Source organism: Marmota flaviventris, chromosome 1 (assembly GCF_047511675.1).
Source record: "Marmota flaviventris isolate mMarFla1 chromosome 1, mMarFla1.hap1, whole genome shotgun sequence".
Classification (NCBI taxonomy): Eukaryota; Metazoa; Chordata; class Mammalia; order Rodentia; family Sciuridae; genus Marmota; species Marmota flaviventris.
Genome location: NC_092498.1, coordinates 7,906,716 through 7,921,073, shown reverse-complemented (window position 1 = coordinate 7,921,073; position 14,358 = coordinate 7,906,716). Strand labels below are relative to the sequence as shown.

At 36.9% G+C, this 14,358-nt stretch overlaps 1 protein-coding gene across 9 annotated transcripts in view; it reads right to left on the bottom strand.

The window, feature by feature from the left end:
- Ezh2 (enhancer of zeste 2 polycomb repressive complex 2 subunit) overlaps positions 1 to 14,358 on the bottom strand; it is a 79,925-nt gene that overhangs the window by 15,157 nt on the left and 50,410 nt on the right. For 4 of the 9 annotated variants that reach the window (XM_071611216.1, XM_071611229.1, XM_071611226.1 and 1 more), the window contains exons 5-9: positions 12,234 to 12,354; positions 11,090 to 11,230; positions 10,273 to 10,305; positions 10,040 to 10,142; positions 9,317 to 9,495 (exon numbers count right to left, since the gene is read on the bottom strand). In XM_071611216.1, coding sequence (XP_071467317.1) covers positions 9,317 to 9,495; positions 10,040 to 10,142; positions 10,273 to 10,305; positions 11,090 to 11,230; positions 12,234 to 12,354 — 577 coding nt within the window. The remainder of the gene's footprint in view (positions 1 to 9,316; positions 9,496 to 10,039; positions 10,143 to 10,272; positions 10,306 to 11,089; positions 11,231 to 12,233; positions 12,355 to 14,358) is intronic. The other 5 variants (XM_027943431.3, XM_027943434.3, XM_027943432.3 and 2 more) reach the window with 3 other exon arrangements.

The following is a 14,358-nucleotide window of genomic DNA, read 5'->3' as shown; positions in this document are numbered from 1 at the left end:
TAAACAAATTGGAAGATACTCCTAACATCTAAGTAACAAGTAAGGCTTAATCAGTAAGGCAACCAACACAGGAACAATAAAAATGGTTAGTTCATGAAGTACATTTCATGTAGAAGCTGCTAATCATCCCTTAACAATGAGCTAAATAAGAAAATATTTTTAAAAACTGAATTCCTTAAATTAATAAAAATGCCAAAATCTCACTAAAAGTGGAGACAGTTCTCTGAAGACAATTCACTGTGTCATAAACACATACACTAACACAAAGAGGAAAAAGTAAAAACAATGTTAAGGATCAAACTCAAACACAAAAATCAGTGAAACTAACAGTGGTTGGTTCTGAAGGAAAAATACACAAATTTGGTTTTTGAAAAATATATAAACAACGTCTTCATCTCATCAAAAACAGTATAATGAAAGATATAATGAAAGAATAACCACAGAAATAAAAGAATCAGAGAGCATATAGATCAACTTTATGCAAATAAATTTCAAAATCTCGATATAAAGAATAATTTTCTACAACTAAGAAGTGACAGAAAATAGACTCGCACTAATTTTAACACTGTAATGAATAAAACAGATCAAAAAAAAAAATAAAACAGATAAAAAAATGCAAAACCATCAATATTTGCATGTAATTTAATTACACAGCTTAAACTCAAGCTCAAGAGTGTAGCAAGAAAATCACATAAAGATAATTTAATAAGATAGCAGCTACAAAATATCTAGTGAGAAATAATGGGGAAACAATAGCAACAACAAACTAAATACCTAGAAATAACCTTAGCAAAAAATGCCCAAGGGTTGCATGAAGAAAACACAAGAGCCTCAATCATATGGTTGATTAGACTTTACCTTTATTTAAAAACAGTCCAATTTTCCCTTAGGTAATCTGTAAACTGAATAGGATTATAATTTGGTTTTTTAACTAGACAAACCAATTCTAAAATTTGAAAAGTAAAACAAACAAAAATAGCCAGGAGATTGCTGAATAAAGGTTCGCCAGTAGACAGGCAAAAGGAACTTATAAAGTTGAGAAACAGACCAAAACACATATGGTAGTAAGTAACAAGTACTGTATCTCAAAGCAGTGAAAGATTTAAACTTCTCAATAAATGATACTACACAACAACCAGGTTAACTTTGGAGGTGAAGAGGAGGAGTTGGATTAATAAATCACACTAGAATAAATTTCACATGGATCAAAAATTATATATGTACACACACACACACACACACACGAATTGAGTTTTTGTTAGAGAGATGTGAATGTTCTGATGAGCCTTGAAGGATAAATGGCTTTAGTCAGGAAGCTATTAGTCATTGCATTTTTCCGGTTACTTTTAAGAAGCCTAAAACATACTAGGAAAAAGTGAGAAGAAAGCAAATAGGTCAGGCCCAGCGGCCTGCCAGCGTGGTACACACGTCACCCCAACTGGAGTAGGGGCAGAGCAGAGCCTTCGCCCACGCCCGGATCAGGCCCCGCCGGTGTGGTGGTCACGTGACCCCAATTGGAGTGGGGGCGGAGCGGAACTGCCACCCGTGCCCGCAGGGTGAGCAGACCTGCAACCAACCTGCAGATCAGGCCCAGTGGTCCGCAGGCGTGGTAGGAGGGGCAGGGCAGAGCCGCCACCCGCGCCTGCAAGGTAGGCAGACCTGCGACAGACCGGCGGATCAGGCCCAGGAGCCTGCTGGCGTGGTACACATGTCACCCCAATTGGAGTAGGGGCAGAGCAGAGTCGCCGCCCGTGCCAGGAAAAGGCCCAGCAACCTGCCGGCGTGGTAGTCACGACACCCCAATTGGAGTAGGGGTAGAGCAGAGCCGCCACCCATGCCCGAGAGGTGGGCAGACCTGCGACCGACCAGCGGGACAGGCCCAGTGGCCTGCCGGTGCGACAGACACATCACCCCATTTGGAGTAGGGGCAGAGCAGAGCCGCCACCCGTGCCCACAAGGTAGGCAGACCTGCGACAGACCCGGTGGAACAGACCCAGCGGCCAGCAGGGGTGGTAGGCACGTCACCCCAATTGGAGTAGGAACAGAACAGAGCCTTCGCCCGCGCCCGGAACAGGCCCAGTGGTCCGCGGGTGTGGTAGACAAGTCACACCAATTGGCGGGGGGGAAGAGCAGAGCCGCCGCCCGCAACTGCAGGGTAGGCAGACCTGCAAACGACCGGCGGATCAGGCCCAGTGGCCTGCCGGCATGGTACACTCGTCACCCCAATTGGAGTAGGGGCAGAACAGAGCCGCCGCCCGCGCCCGGAACAGGCCCAGTGACCTGCAGGCGTGGTAGTCACGGCACTCCAATTGGAGTAAGGAGAGAGCAGAGCCGCCGCCCACGCCTGCAAGGTAGGCAGACCGCCGCCAGACCCTGCAAGGGAGACTTTTCAACTATACAAGAGCAATATAAACATATAGGGGAAAAAAACATTTCAAAAACACAACAGTTTCACCAAGCAGAAAGAAACGAAAGCAGTATGAAAAGACAAGGAAAGAAAGGACCACAAGCAATGCAGGTCAATTCAACTTTAGAAGAGGTAACAGCTGCAGCAGATGGAATGTCAGATAAAGAATTCAGGATATACATGCTTCAGATGATCTGGAGTATCAAGGAAGACATTAGACAGCAAAATCAGACAATGAAAGATCACTTCGACAATGAATTATGCAAACAAATCCAGGAAGCAAAGGATCAACTATACAGGGAGATAGAGGTTATAAAAAACAAACAAACAGGAATCCTAGAAATGCAGGAAGCAATAAACCAACTTAAAAACTCAATGGAGAATACTACCAGCAGACTAGAACACTTAGAAGATAGAACATCAGACAATGAAGACAAAGTATTTCAACTTGAAAAGAACATAGACAGCTCAGCAAGACTGTTAAGAAACCATGAGCAGAACATCCAAGGAATATGGGATAACATTAAGAGACCAAACTTAAGAGTCATTGGGATACAGGAAGGTACAGATCTCCAAACCAAAGGAATGAGCAATCTATTCAATGACATAATACGAGAAAACTTCCCAGACTTGAAGAATGAGACAGAATCCCAAATCCTAGAAGCTTACAGGACGCCAAATGTGCAAAATCATAAGAGATCCAAACCTAGACACATTATAATGAAGATGCCCAACATACAGAATAAGGAGAGAATTTTAAAAGCTACAAGAGAAACGAAGCAGATTACATTTAGGGGTAAGCCAATCAGGATAACAGCTGATCTTTCAACACAGACTCTGAAAGCTAGAAGATCCTGGAATAACATATTTCAAACAATGAAAGAAAATGGGTTCCAACCAAGAATTGTGTATCCAGCGAAATTAAGCTTCAGGATGGAAGATGAAATTAAAACGTTCCACGATAAACAAAAGTTAAAAGAATTTGCAGCTAGAAAACCATCTCTTCAAAACATCCTCGACAAAACATTACAGGAAGAAATGGAAAATAACAATGAAAACCAGCAGTGGGAGGTAGGACAGTAAAGGGGGAGAAAATAATCAAAGAGGAAAACAAACTATGTTTAGTAACAGAAATAAACAAATATGGCTGGAAGAACAACCCATATCTCAATAATAACCCTAAATGTTAATGGCTTAAACTCACCAATTAAGAGACACAGGCTAGTAGAATGGATCACAAAACAAGACCCAACAATATGCTGCCTACAGGAGACGCATTTGATAGGAAAAGACATACATAGGCTGAAGGTGAAAGGTTGGGAAAAACCATATCACTCATATGGACTTCGGAAACAAGCAGGAGTGTCCATACTCATATCAAATAAAATAGATTTCAAGCCAAAGTTAATCAAAAGGGATAAAGAGGGACACTACATACTGCTTAAGGGAACCATACACCAACAAGACATAACAATCATAAATATATATGCCCCAAACAATGGTGCAGCTATGTTCATCAAACAAACTCTTCTCAAGTTCAAGAGTCTAATAGACCACCATACAATAATCATGGGAGACTTCAACACACCTCTCTCGCCACTGGACAGATCTTCCAAACAAAAGTTGAATAAGGAAACTACACAGCTCAATAACACAATTAATAACCTAGACTTAATTGACATATATAGAATTATATTCTATATAACCACCCAACATCAAGCAGTTACACTTTTTTCTCAGCAGCACATGGATCCTTCTCAAAAATAGATCATATATTATGTCACAGGGCAACTCTTAGACAATATAAAGGAGTAGAGATAATACCATGCATCTTATCTGATCATAATGGAATGAAACTGAAAATCAACGATAAAAGAAGGAAGGAAAAATCATGCATCACTTGGAGAATGAACAATAGGTTACTGAATGATCAATGGGTTATAGAAGACATCAAGGAGGAAATTAAAAAATTCTTAGAGACAAATAAAAACACAGACACAACATATCGGAATCTATGGGACACATTGAAAGCAGTTCTAAGAGGAAAATTCATTGCTTGGAGTTCATTCCTTAAAAAAAGAAAAATCCAACAAATAAATGATCTCAGACTTCATCTCAAAATCCTAGAAAAAGAAGAGCAAAACAACAGCAAAAGAAGTAGAAGGCAAGAAATAATTAAAATCAGAGCTGAAATTAATGAAATCGAAACAAAAGAAACAATTGAAAAAATTGACAAAACTAAAAGTTGGTTCCTTGAAAAAATAAACAAAATCGACAGACCCTTAGCCATGCTAGCGAAGAGAAGAAGAGAGAGAACTCAAATTACTAGCATACGGGATAAAAAAGGCAATATCACAACAGACACTTCAGAAATACAGAAGATAATCAAAAATTATTTTGAATCCTTATACTCCAATAAATTAGAAGATAGTGAAGGCATAGATAAATTTCTTAAGTTATATGATCTGCCCAGATTGAGTCAGGAGGATATAGACAACCTAAACAGACCAATATCAATTGAGGAAATACAAGAAACCATCAAAAGACTACCAACTAAGAAAAGCCCAGGACCGGATGGGTATACAGCAGAGTTTTACAAAACCTTTAAAGAGGAACTAATACCAATACTTTTCAAGCTACTTCAGGAAATAGAAAAAGAGGGAGAACTTCCAAATTCATTCTACGAGGCCAACATCACCCTGATACCTAAACCAGACAAAGACACTTCAAAGAAAGAAAACTACAGTCCAATATCTCTAATGAACCTAGATGCAAAAATCCTCAATAAAATTCTGGCGAATCGGATACAAAAACATTTCAAAAAAATTGTGCACCATGATCAAGTAGGATTCATCCCTGGGATGCAAGGCTGGTTCAATATACGGAAATCAATAAATGTTATTCACCACATCAATAGACTTAAAAATAAGAACCATATGATCATCTCGATAGATGCGGAAAAAGCATTCGACAAAGTACAGCATCCCTTTATGTTCAAAACTCTAGAAAAACTAGGGATAACAGGAACATACCTCAATATTGTAAAACCAATTTATGCTAAGCCTCAGGCTAGCATCATTCTGAATGGAGAAAAATTGAAGGCATTCCCTCTAAAATCTGGAACAAGACAGGGATGCCCTCTCTCTCCACTTCTGTTCAACATAGTTCTCGAAACACTGGCCAGAGCAATTAGACAGACGAAAGAAATTAAAGGCATAAAAATAGGGAAAGAAGAACTTAATTTATCACTATTTTCAGATGACATGATTCTATACCTAGCAGACCCAAAAGGGTCTACAAAGAAACTATTAGAGCTAATAAATGAATTCAGCAAAGTGGCAGGATATAAAATCAACACGCATAAATCAAAGGCATTCCTGTATATCAGCGACAAATCCTCTGAAATGGAAATGAGGAAAACCACTCCATTCACAATATCCTCAAAAAAAATAAAATACTTGGGAATCAACCTAACAAAAGAGGTGAAAGACTTATACAATGAAAACTACAGAACCCTAAAGAGAGAAATAGAAGAAGGTCTTAGAAGATGGAAAAATATACCCTGTTCATGGATAGGCAGAACTAACATCATCAAAATGGCGATATTACCAAAAGTTCTCTATAGGTTTAATGCAATGCCAATCAAAATCCCAACGGCATTTCTTGTAGAAATAGAGAAAGCAATCATGAAATTCATATGGAAAAATAAAAGACCCAGAATAGCAAAAACAATGCTAAGCAGGAAGTGTGAATCAGGCAGTATAGCGATACCAGACTTCAAACTATACTACAGAGCAATAGTAACAAAAACAGCATGGTACTGGTACCAAAACAGGCGGGTGGACCAATGGTACAGAATAGAGGACACAGAAACCAATCCACAAAACTACAACTATCTTATATTTGATAAAGGGGCTAAAAGCATGCAATGGAGGAAGGATAGCATCTTCAACAATTGGTGCTGGGAAAACTGGAAATCCATATGCAACAAAATGAAACTGAATCCCTTTCTCTCACCATGCACAAAAGTTAATTCAAAATGGATCAAGGAGCTTGATATCAAATCAGAGACACGCCGTCTGATAGAAGAAAAAGTTGGCTACGATCTACATACGGTGGGGTCGGGCTCCAAATTCCTCAATAGGACACCCATAGCACAAAAGTTAATAACTAGAATCAACAAATGGGACTTACTCAAACTAAAAAGTTTTTTCTCAGCAAAAGAAACAATAAGAGAGGTAAATAGGGAGCCTACACCCTGGGAACAAATCTTTACTCCTCACACTTCAGATAGAGCCCTAATATCCAGATTATACAAAGAACTCAAAAAATCAGACAATAAGAAAACAAACAACCCAATCAACAAATGGGCCAAGGACCTGAACAGACACTTCTCAGAGGAGGACATACAGTCAATCAACAAGTACATGAAAAAATGCTCACCATCTCTAGCTGTCAGAGAAATACAAATCAAAACCACCGTAAGATACCATCTCACTCCAGTAAGACTGGCAGCCATTATGAAGTCAAACAACAATAAGTGCTGGCGAGGATGTGGGGAAAAGGGTACACTTGTACATTGCTGGTGGGACTGCAAATTGGTGCAGCCAATTTGGAAAGCAGTATGGAGATTTCTTGGAAAGCTGGGAATGGAGCCACCATTTGACCCAGCTATTCCCCTTCTCGGTCTATTCCCTAAAGACCTAAAAAGAGCATGCTACAGGGACACTGCTACATTGATGTTCATAGCAGCACAATTCACAATAGCAAGACTGTGGAACCAACCTAGATGCCCTTCAATAGACGAATGGATAAAAAAAATGTGGCATTTATACACAATGGAGTATTACTCTGCATTAAAAAATGACAAAATCATAGAATTTGCAGGGAAATGGATGGCATTAGAGCAGATTATGCTAAGTGAAGCTAGCCAATCCCTAAAAAACAAATGCCAAATGTCTTCTTTGATATAAGGAGAGTAACTAAGAACAGAGTAGGGACGAAGAGCAGGAGAAGAAGATTAACATTAAACAGGGATGAGAGGTGGGAGGGAAAGGGAGAGAGAAGGGGAAATTGCATGGAAATGGAAGGAGACCCTCAGGGTTATACAAAAGTACATACAAGAGGAAGTGAAGGGAAAGGGAAAAATAATACAAGGGGGAGAAATGAATGACAGTAGAGGGGGTAGAGAGAGAAGAGGGGAGGGGAGGGGAGGGGAGGGGAGGGGAGGGGAGGGGGGATAGTAGAGGATAGGAAAGGCAGCAGAACACAACAGACACTAGTATGGCAATATGTAAATCAATGGATGTGTAACTGATGTAATTCTGCAATCTGTATATGGGGTAAAAATGGGAGTTCATAACCCACTTGAATCAAAGTGTGAAATATGATATATCAAGAAATTTGTAATGTTTTGAACAACCAACAATAAAAAATTTAAAAATAAATAAATAAATAAATTATATACATGAAAGACGACGATTTTAAAAAAAAAGAAAGCAAATAGGTAAATTCAACCACTCTTTAAAACAAAAACAAAAAAAAAACATTAATTTGGCTTAAACAACAAACTAGCACTGCAATTTAGATCTCAAAAAAAAACTAATTTCCTGCCTGGATGTCCAAAAAAAACCAATGAGACTAAGAATAAGAATAGTCACAGAAAACAAAATACAAATCTCTTTAAAATATAGAAGACCCTCAACCCCCATTCAAAGGAAGACTAATGCAAATCAAAACTAAGCTAAAAACCACTTTTCACCTATAAAATCAATTTTTTAAAATCAAAAGTAGTTTAATAACACTCTACTGACAGGGCTTTCTGGGTACAGGGCCCTTCTACTTTGCTAGGAAGTCTTGTAATTGTCATTTTCCCATATGGATGAATATTCAACAATGTCTACAGGGCATGAGGTTTCTTAGTAAATTTTCCAGGTAAGTGGAATTTATTTAAATGCAATTTAAAAATCAACTACTTTTGAGGCACATAATTTGAAAATGTATCTTACCTTCTTAATTTTCCTAGAATTTGCTTAGATTATGTGCTTATCAATTGCATGGTTCTACCTTTAGGGGCTTTTGACCCTGAGTAAAGTTATTTTTCCCTGTATCAAATGGCCCCGAATATTTGCCTTCTTGAGTTTCTGTGACTACCTATTAAGTTTCCCCCGCAACCCCCGCCCCCTTATTCAATGGTGTTTTTTGTTTCCCCCTTCTGGTACTAGGGATTGAACTTATTCCCTGAAATGCCCGGGAAAAAAATAGTATCACATGTACCATCCTTAAATGTCACTAATAAAATTTTATATTTTGCTTGTACTCAACTCCAAATATTTAAAAAGCAATTTACCCAGAGGAAATAAATGAACAAACAAACATTAAATAGACAAAAAAATTTACATAAACATCTTTTTAGTCAATTTCTTATTCAACATAATTTGCTTATCAATATCAGCAATTCTGATCTGGCTATCAACTAGTTCTTAATAATACTTTCATTATAAAACAACTGCTTCGTCTTTTTTTAATATTTATTTTTTTTGTTTGTTTTAGGTGGACACAATATCTTTATTTTATTTTTATGTGGTGCTGAGAATCGAACCCAGTGCCTCACGCATGCTAGGCGAGCATGCTACCACTTGAGCCACATCCCCAGCCCTAACTGTTTAGTCTTTATGGAAAAATCACTGACTTCTATTCCAAGTTAATGAGAAAGAGCAGTATAAATTAAATGTACATAAAAGATTTCAATACTTAAGCAACAAAGTAAAAAATACAATACTGAAATCATAACATTTTTCAGTCTTAACTACCAGATTAAATGGTAAATTCTAGCTGTAATAAAAGGAAGGACTTCTCAAACTGCTTTAAGACATAATTCCACAACAAAGATAGAAAATGAAAACGTACAATAATTGCACTTACGATGTAGGAAGCAGTCATACTTAAAACATCGCCGACAGAAAAGCGTATGAAATGAATGCAAGCTTTGCTCTCTCTGAACAGATTTAGCATTTGGTCCATCTATGTTGGGAGTACATTCAGGAGGAAGTGCACCTGGGAGCTGCTGCTCAGTAAGTTCTTTATATCTGACATTAACCAAGAAAAATATAAGTAAGCCTGAAACAAAAACCATTTTTTAAAAAATAAAGTTCCTGAAAGGTTTCCAAGGGTTTTTTTTGTTTGTTTGTTTATTTTTCTTAAAACAAAAAGACAAAGCTCTAACCTACAACAATCTTTGCTTTGATAAGGAGCCAATTAAATATTATGCATGGTGTATCAGGAAACAAAATCATTTCAGATATATTGTGGAAAAGAATATTGAGTTTTAATTAAATATCAACTACACTAACACTTCTACCAGGATCCATAGAAATTTTCATATCAAAGTACTAATGTAAACCACACGTGTGTATATAAATAAAACCACACGTGTATATAAATATATACATGTACTTATTCTATCTACAATAATGTTTAGCAGTGTAGACAGAGATTATTTGAGGTATCCTATGAACACTGCAAACAAACAAAGTAGAGTGGCAAAACAGCCACAGCAGGTCCATTTGCAATAAACCAAAACAATGAACCATATAAGTACCTGACTGCATTGAAAGAACAAATCTTTCTTACTTTTCCTTTAGTTCTTCTGCTGTGCCCTTATCTGGAAACATTGAGGAAATGGCTTCAAAAATTTTATCAGAAGGAAATTTCCGAGGTGGACGGCTTTCTTTATCTAAATAAAGAAATAGGAAGACGGAAAAAAAGAGTGGAAGTAAGTTTTCAAAACCTTTCATTTTCTCCACATGATATCTCAATAACAAAGCTGATTTTGTAAGAAATCATCAACTTCGTGTTTCACTTACTTCTAACATATTGTACACATGTCTGTGGAATACCTGTGGGTCAAACACAAAATTCAAATATGAAAAATTGTAAACGAACTGGGAGGCAGAACTCTTAGGTTCTAATCCCAGCTCTACTGCTAATTGGTTTTATAATGGTGCTAGTAGTAGCTTAGCCACTTGTTTCTTCATCTGTAATATGAAGGAACTGAATCAAATTATCACTAAGGTGTCTTTCTGTTTAAACAAACAAAAAAAAAATGTATACGCTTCTTTGAAATTGCAATCCCAGTCTTCCATTAACCATGGTTGCTAAACAGCAAATATCCACTACAGGCTCTGTCTCTAATAGGTGACAACTAGCGCAAGGCAGGTAAGTGCACAGCTCTGAAGGCAGTCAGGCCTGGGTTATCATCTTGGAGTCCAGAGTTCCATTTCTTCCCAATGGTGTAATCTTAAATAAGTTACTTAGCCTCTCTATATCCATTTCCTCAAATACATAATGGATCTCGTAGTATCAACCTTGTAGAGCTATGAGGATTAAGGAAGATGAGCATACAACTCAAACATAGTGAGATCAATGTTATACATAATAATGATTCTGATGATTGCTCCCTCAAGCCCCCTCAAAAGATTATATTCTTTTGTAGTCAAAGGAAACTAAGATGCTCAAGTGAAGGATGAAACATGGCAAATAATAATCTAATTTTGATTATACTATCAATGCAACAATTAACAGAAGAATAGAGAAAGAAGGAACTAAGTTCTGCTGATACTGTGTTTTTTCCTAAGAATTATGTAAGCAACGGGCTACACAGATACCCAGAATCAGACATACCATCTCGGCTATCCTCTACATCTTTCTGTTTTTCTTCTCTTTCATCAGGATCATCTCCATCATCATCATCATCATCATCATTGTATTGACCAAGAGCATTCACCAACTCCACAAAAATTTCATCGTTTATAAACCCACATTCTGAAATGCATCAAGCCAAATGTTTAGAAATAACAGGAGAAAATTGTAACAATAAAAGTTCACATTTTACCTTTTCTCATTTGTATTACATTAGTATTAAAATGAGAAGGGGCCAATAAGACCATTTTCAAGATTGTTTTAGGCAAAATTAGAAAGAATTTATCTTCAACACCTGTCACTTTCTACTGAATCACCCCTCCAAGTTTCTAGGGCCTGGTACTAACCTAAATACTCCACAAACTGAGGTTTTAGTCTCCTTCCAAAGAAAATGGTGGGGCTGGGGTTATAGCTCAATTGGTTGAGTGATTGCCTCACATGCACAAGGCCCTGGGCACCACAAAAAAAAAAGAAAAAGAAATACCTTATTTGGGCTGAGGTCATAGCGTAGTGGTAGAGCACTTGCCTAGCATGGGTAAATTCTCAGCACACATATAAACTTTAAAAAAAATAAAATAAAAAGGTCCAAAGAAATCCGTGTCCTGGGAACACTTCACACTGTTTCAACTAATAATGATAATGGGTAATGAGGATATAACATCAACTTCGACACTTCAACAGACACTTCTGGATACAAAAAGCTAAAGTTATAATTCTGAACACTGTATTTAGGTGGACAGCAGCTTCCTGAGAAAGCCATTTTTGAGCAAGGAAGTTTTTTGGAGCCCCTATGCCACATGAACAGAATCCTAGTTCTATTTAAATTGACTATTAATAAATCTTACAATGTACACACAACTTCTATTTAGTTTACATGTTATTGCCATTATAATTTACGTCATAAGCAACTGTGGATAATTATCATGTGGCAAATAGGATCCTCCAATTTAAAAAAATAGAGAAAACATTGAAAATGTCAAGTTTCTGAGCCCAGGCCATTTCTTTATAATGTAGCACAAAATTCAATTTTATTTTAAAAATTGTTCTTTATATCCTGTGCTTAATGAATCAAAGTACCTCTCAATTCTCTAGCCCTTATTTTCAAGAGAATAAACATATGGCTCACCTCTATCTCCATGTACTTTTCCATCATAATTTTTAATTAGTTCTTCAATGAAAGTGCCATCTTGGTCTAGAACTTCATCCCCCATATAAGGAATGTTATGTAAAACAGTTTCATCTTCCACCTTGAAAGAAAAATTTTTTCTAAAAACCAGGTTTCTCCTAAGTATCAAAATATTTTTAAAAACTCAATGTGAGATAATTGAAAATGTCTTTACCCATTTCTTTATAGTCTTAAAATACTAAACAGAGAACAAACGCTACCATGATGGGAGAAAACAATGTTTTAAATACTGTATTTAATCTAACATGTCATCATTCCTTTGCCTATAAGAAAGAAAAATGCTGCAGATTACAATGAAATAAATTTAAAGACACATTCTTATTTCAGATGTTAAAATGAGAGGTATGGGTCTTAGAATTGATGGAATATGGTTTATCAAAATCAACTATAAATATTCGTACTAAAAAAAACATGATAAAGATTTTTAAACTTCATTTGATTATCTAATTAAGACATTTAATATAATAAAATTCTAGGATATAAAATACAGTATCAATGCTCCATTAAAGATTATGCCAAAAGAACTTATGCTTGCAATATTCTACAATAACAGAAAATATTTCAATACTTTGATGAATGATATGTGTATTAAAGTTGACTGCTAGTAAAGATGATGGAGGGCTGGGATTGTGACTCAGCGGTAGAGCGCTCGCCTAGCATGGGTGAGGCCCAGGTTCGATCCTCAGCACCACATAAAAATAAAGGTATTGTGTTGTGTCCATCCACACCTAAAAAATAAATATTAAAAAAAAAAGATGATGGATGAGTCTATATAAAGGTTTAGAAGACAACAGGGAAGAAAAGGGGTGTAAGCTTTACAAAGAAGAGTCAACTAAAGCAAAATTCAAGAAGCAACAAGGAACAGAAAGCAAGCGCACGCATGCGCGCGCACACGAGGAAAAAAATTTCAGTTAAGAATAAAAACGACAATAACTGTAGAGTGAACAGTTCTGAAGCATATGTTAAAAGAGATTAATGCAAAGTGAGGACAGACTTAAATCTTTTTTTTTTAATTGGTTGTTCAAAACATTACAAAGCTCTTGACATATCATATTTCACACATTAGATTCAAGTGGGTTATGAACTCCCATTTTTACCCCAAATACAGATTGCAGAATCACATCGGTTACACATCCACATTTTTACATAATGCCATATTAGTAACTGTTGTATTCTGCTACCTTTCCTATCCTCTACTATCCCCCCTCCCCTCCCCTCCCATCTTCTCTCTCTACCCCATCTACTGTAATTCATTTCTCTCCTTGTTTTTTTCCCATTCCCCTCACAACCTCTTATACGTAATTTGACTTAAATCTTAAGAGGCCTTTGAACAGGGAACTAGTTAAAATAGAATTTTAGAAAGATAATTCTATAACAGAATAGACTGACCAAGACTGACTTGGAAGACAGAGCAGCTATTTCATTTACTGTGAGAAGGTGCAGGTTAGGAGATCAGACTGACCACAGTTGACAAGGCAGAACACATAGGTCAGGCAACAACAGGATAGAAATAGTAAAAGAAGGAAAAAAATTTCAAATAATCCCTAAATAACAAAATTAGGACAACTGGAAAATTCATAAAGATAACAGAATTTCAGATAAACAAGGAAAACTGAGATAAAAGAGAGGAAAAGAGATATAAAATTAAAATTTAGGCTTTAATAATTCACCTATTCTGATTGAATTTAATGTATATATTCTGATTGAACTTAATGTATACATTGAATCTTGCTTTCATACATCTCAGTTGCACTAATCCCATTTAAGCCAGCAGTGTTCCTTTCTTTGGATTTAAGCAAAAATTAAATGACATTTGGCTATTCTATCTTCCCAATTGTACTCACCTAATTTTTGCTCCACAAAACATTTTTTTTTTTTTTGACTGGAGATTGAACCCATGGGTACTTAACCACCGAGCCACATTCTCAGCCTTTTTACTTTTTATTTTGGGACAGGGTCTCACAAAGTTACTCAGGGTCTTGATAAGTTGCCAAGGCTGGCCTCAAATTTGAATCCTCCTGCCTCAGCCTCCCAAGTTGCTGGTATTATAGGTGTACATCACACC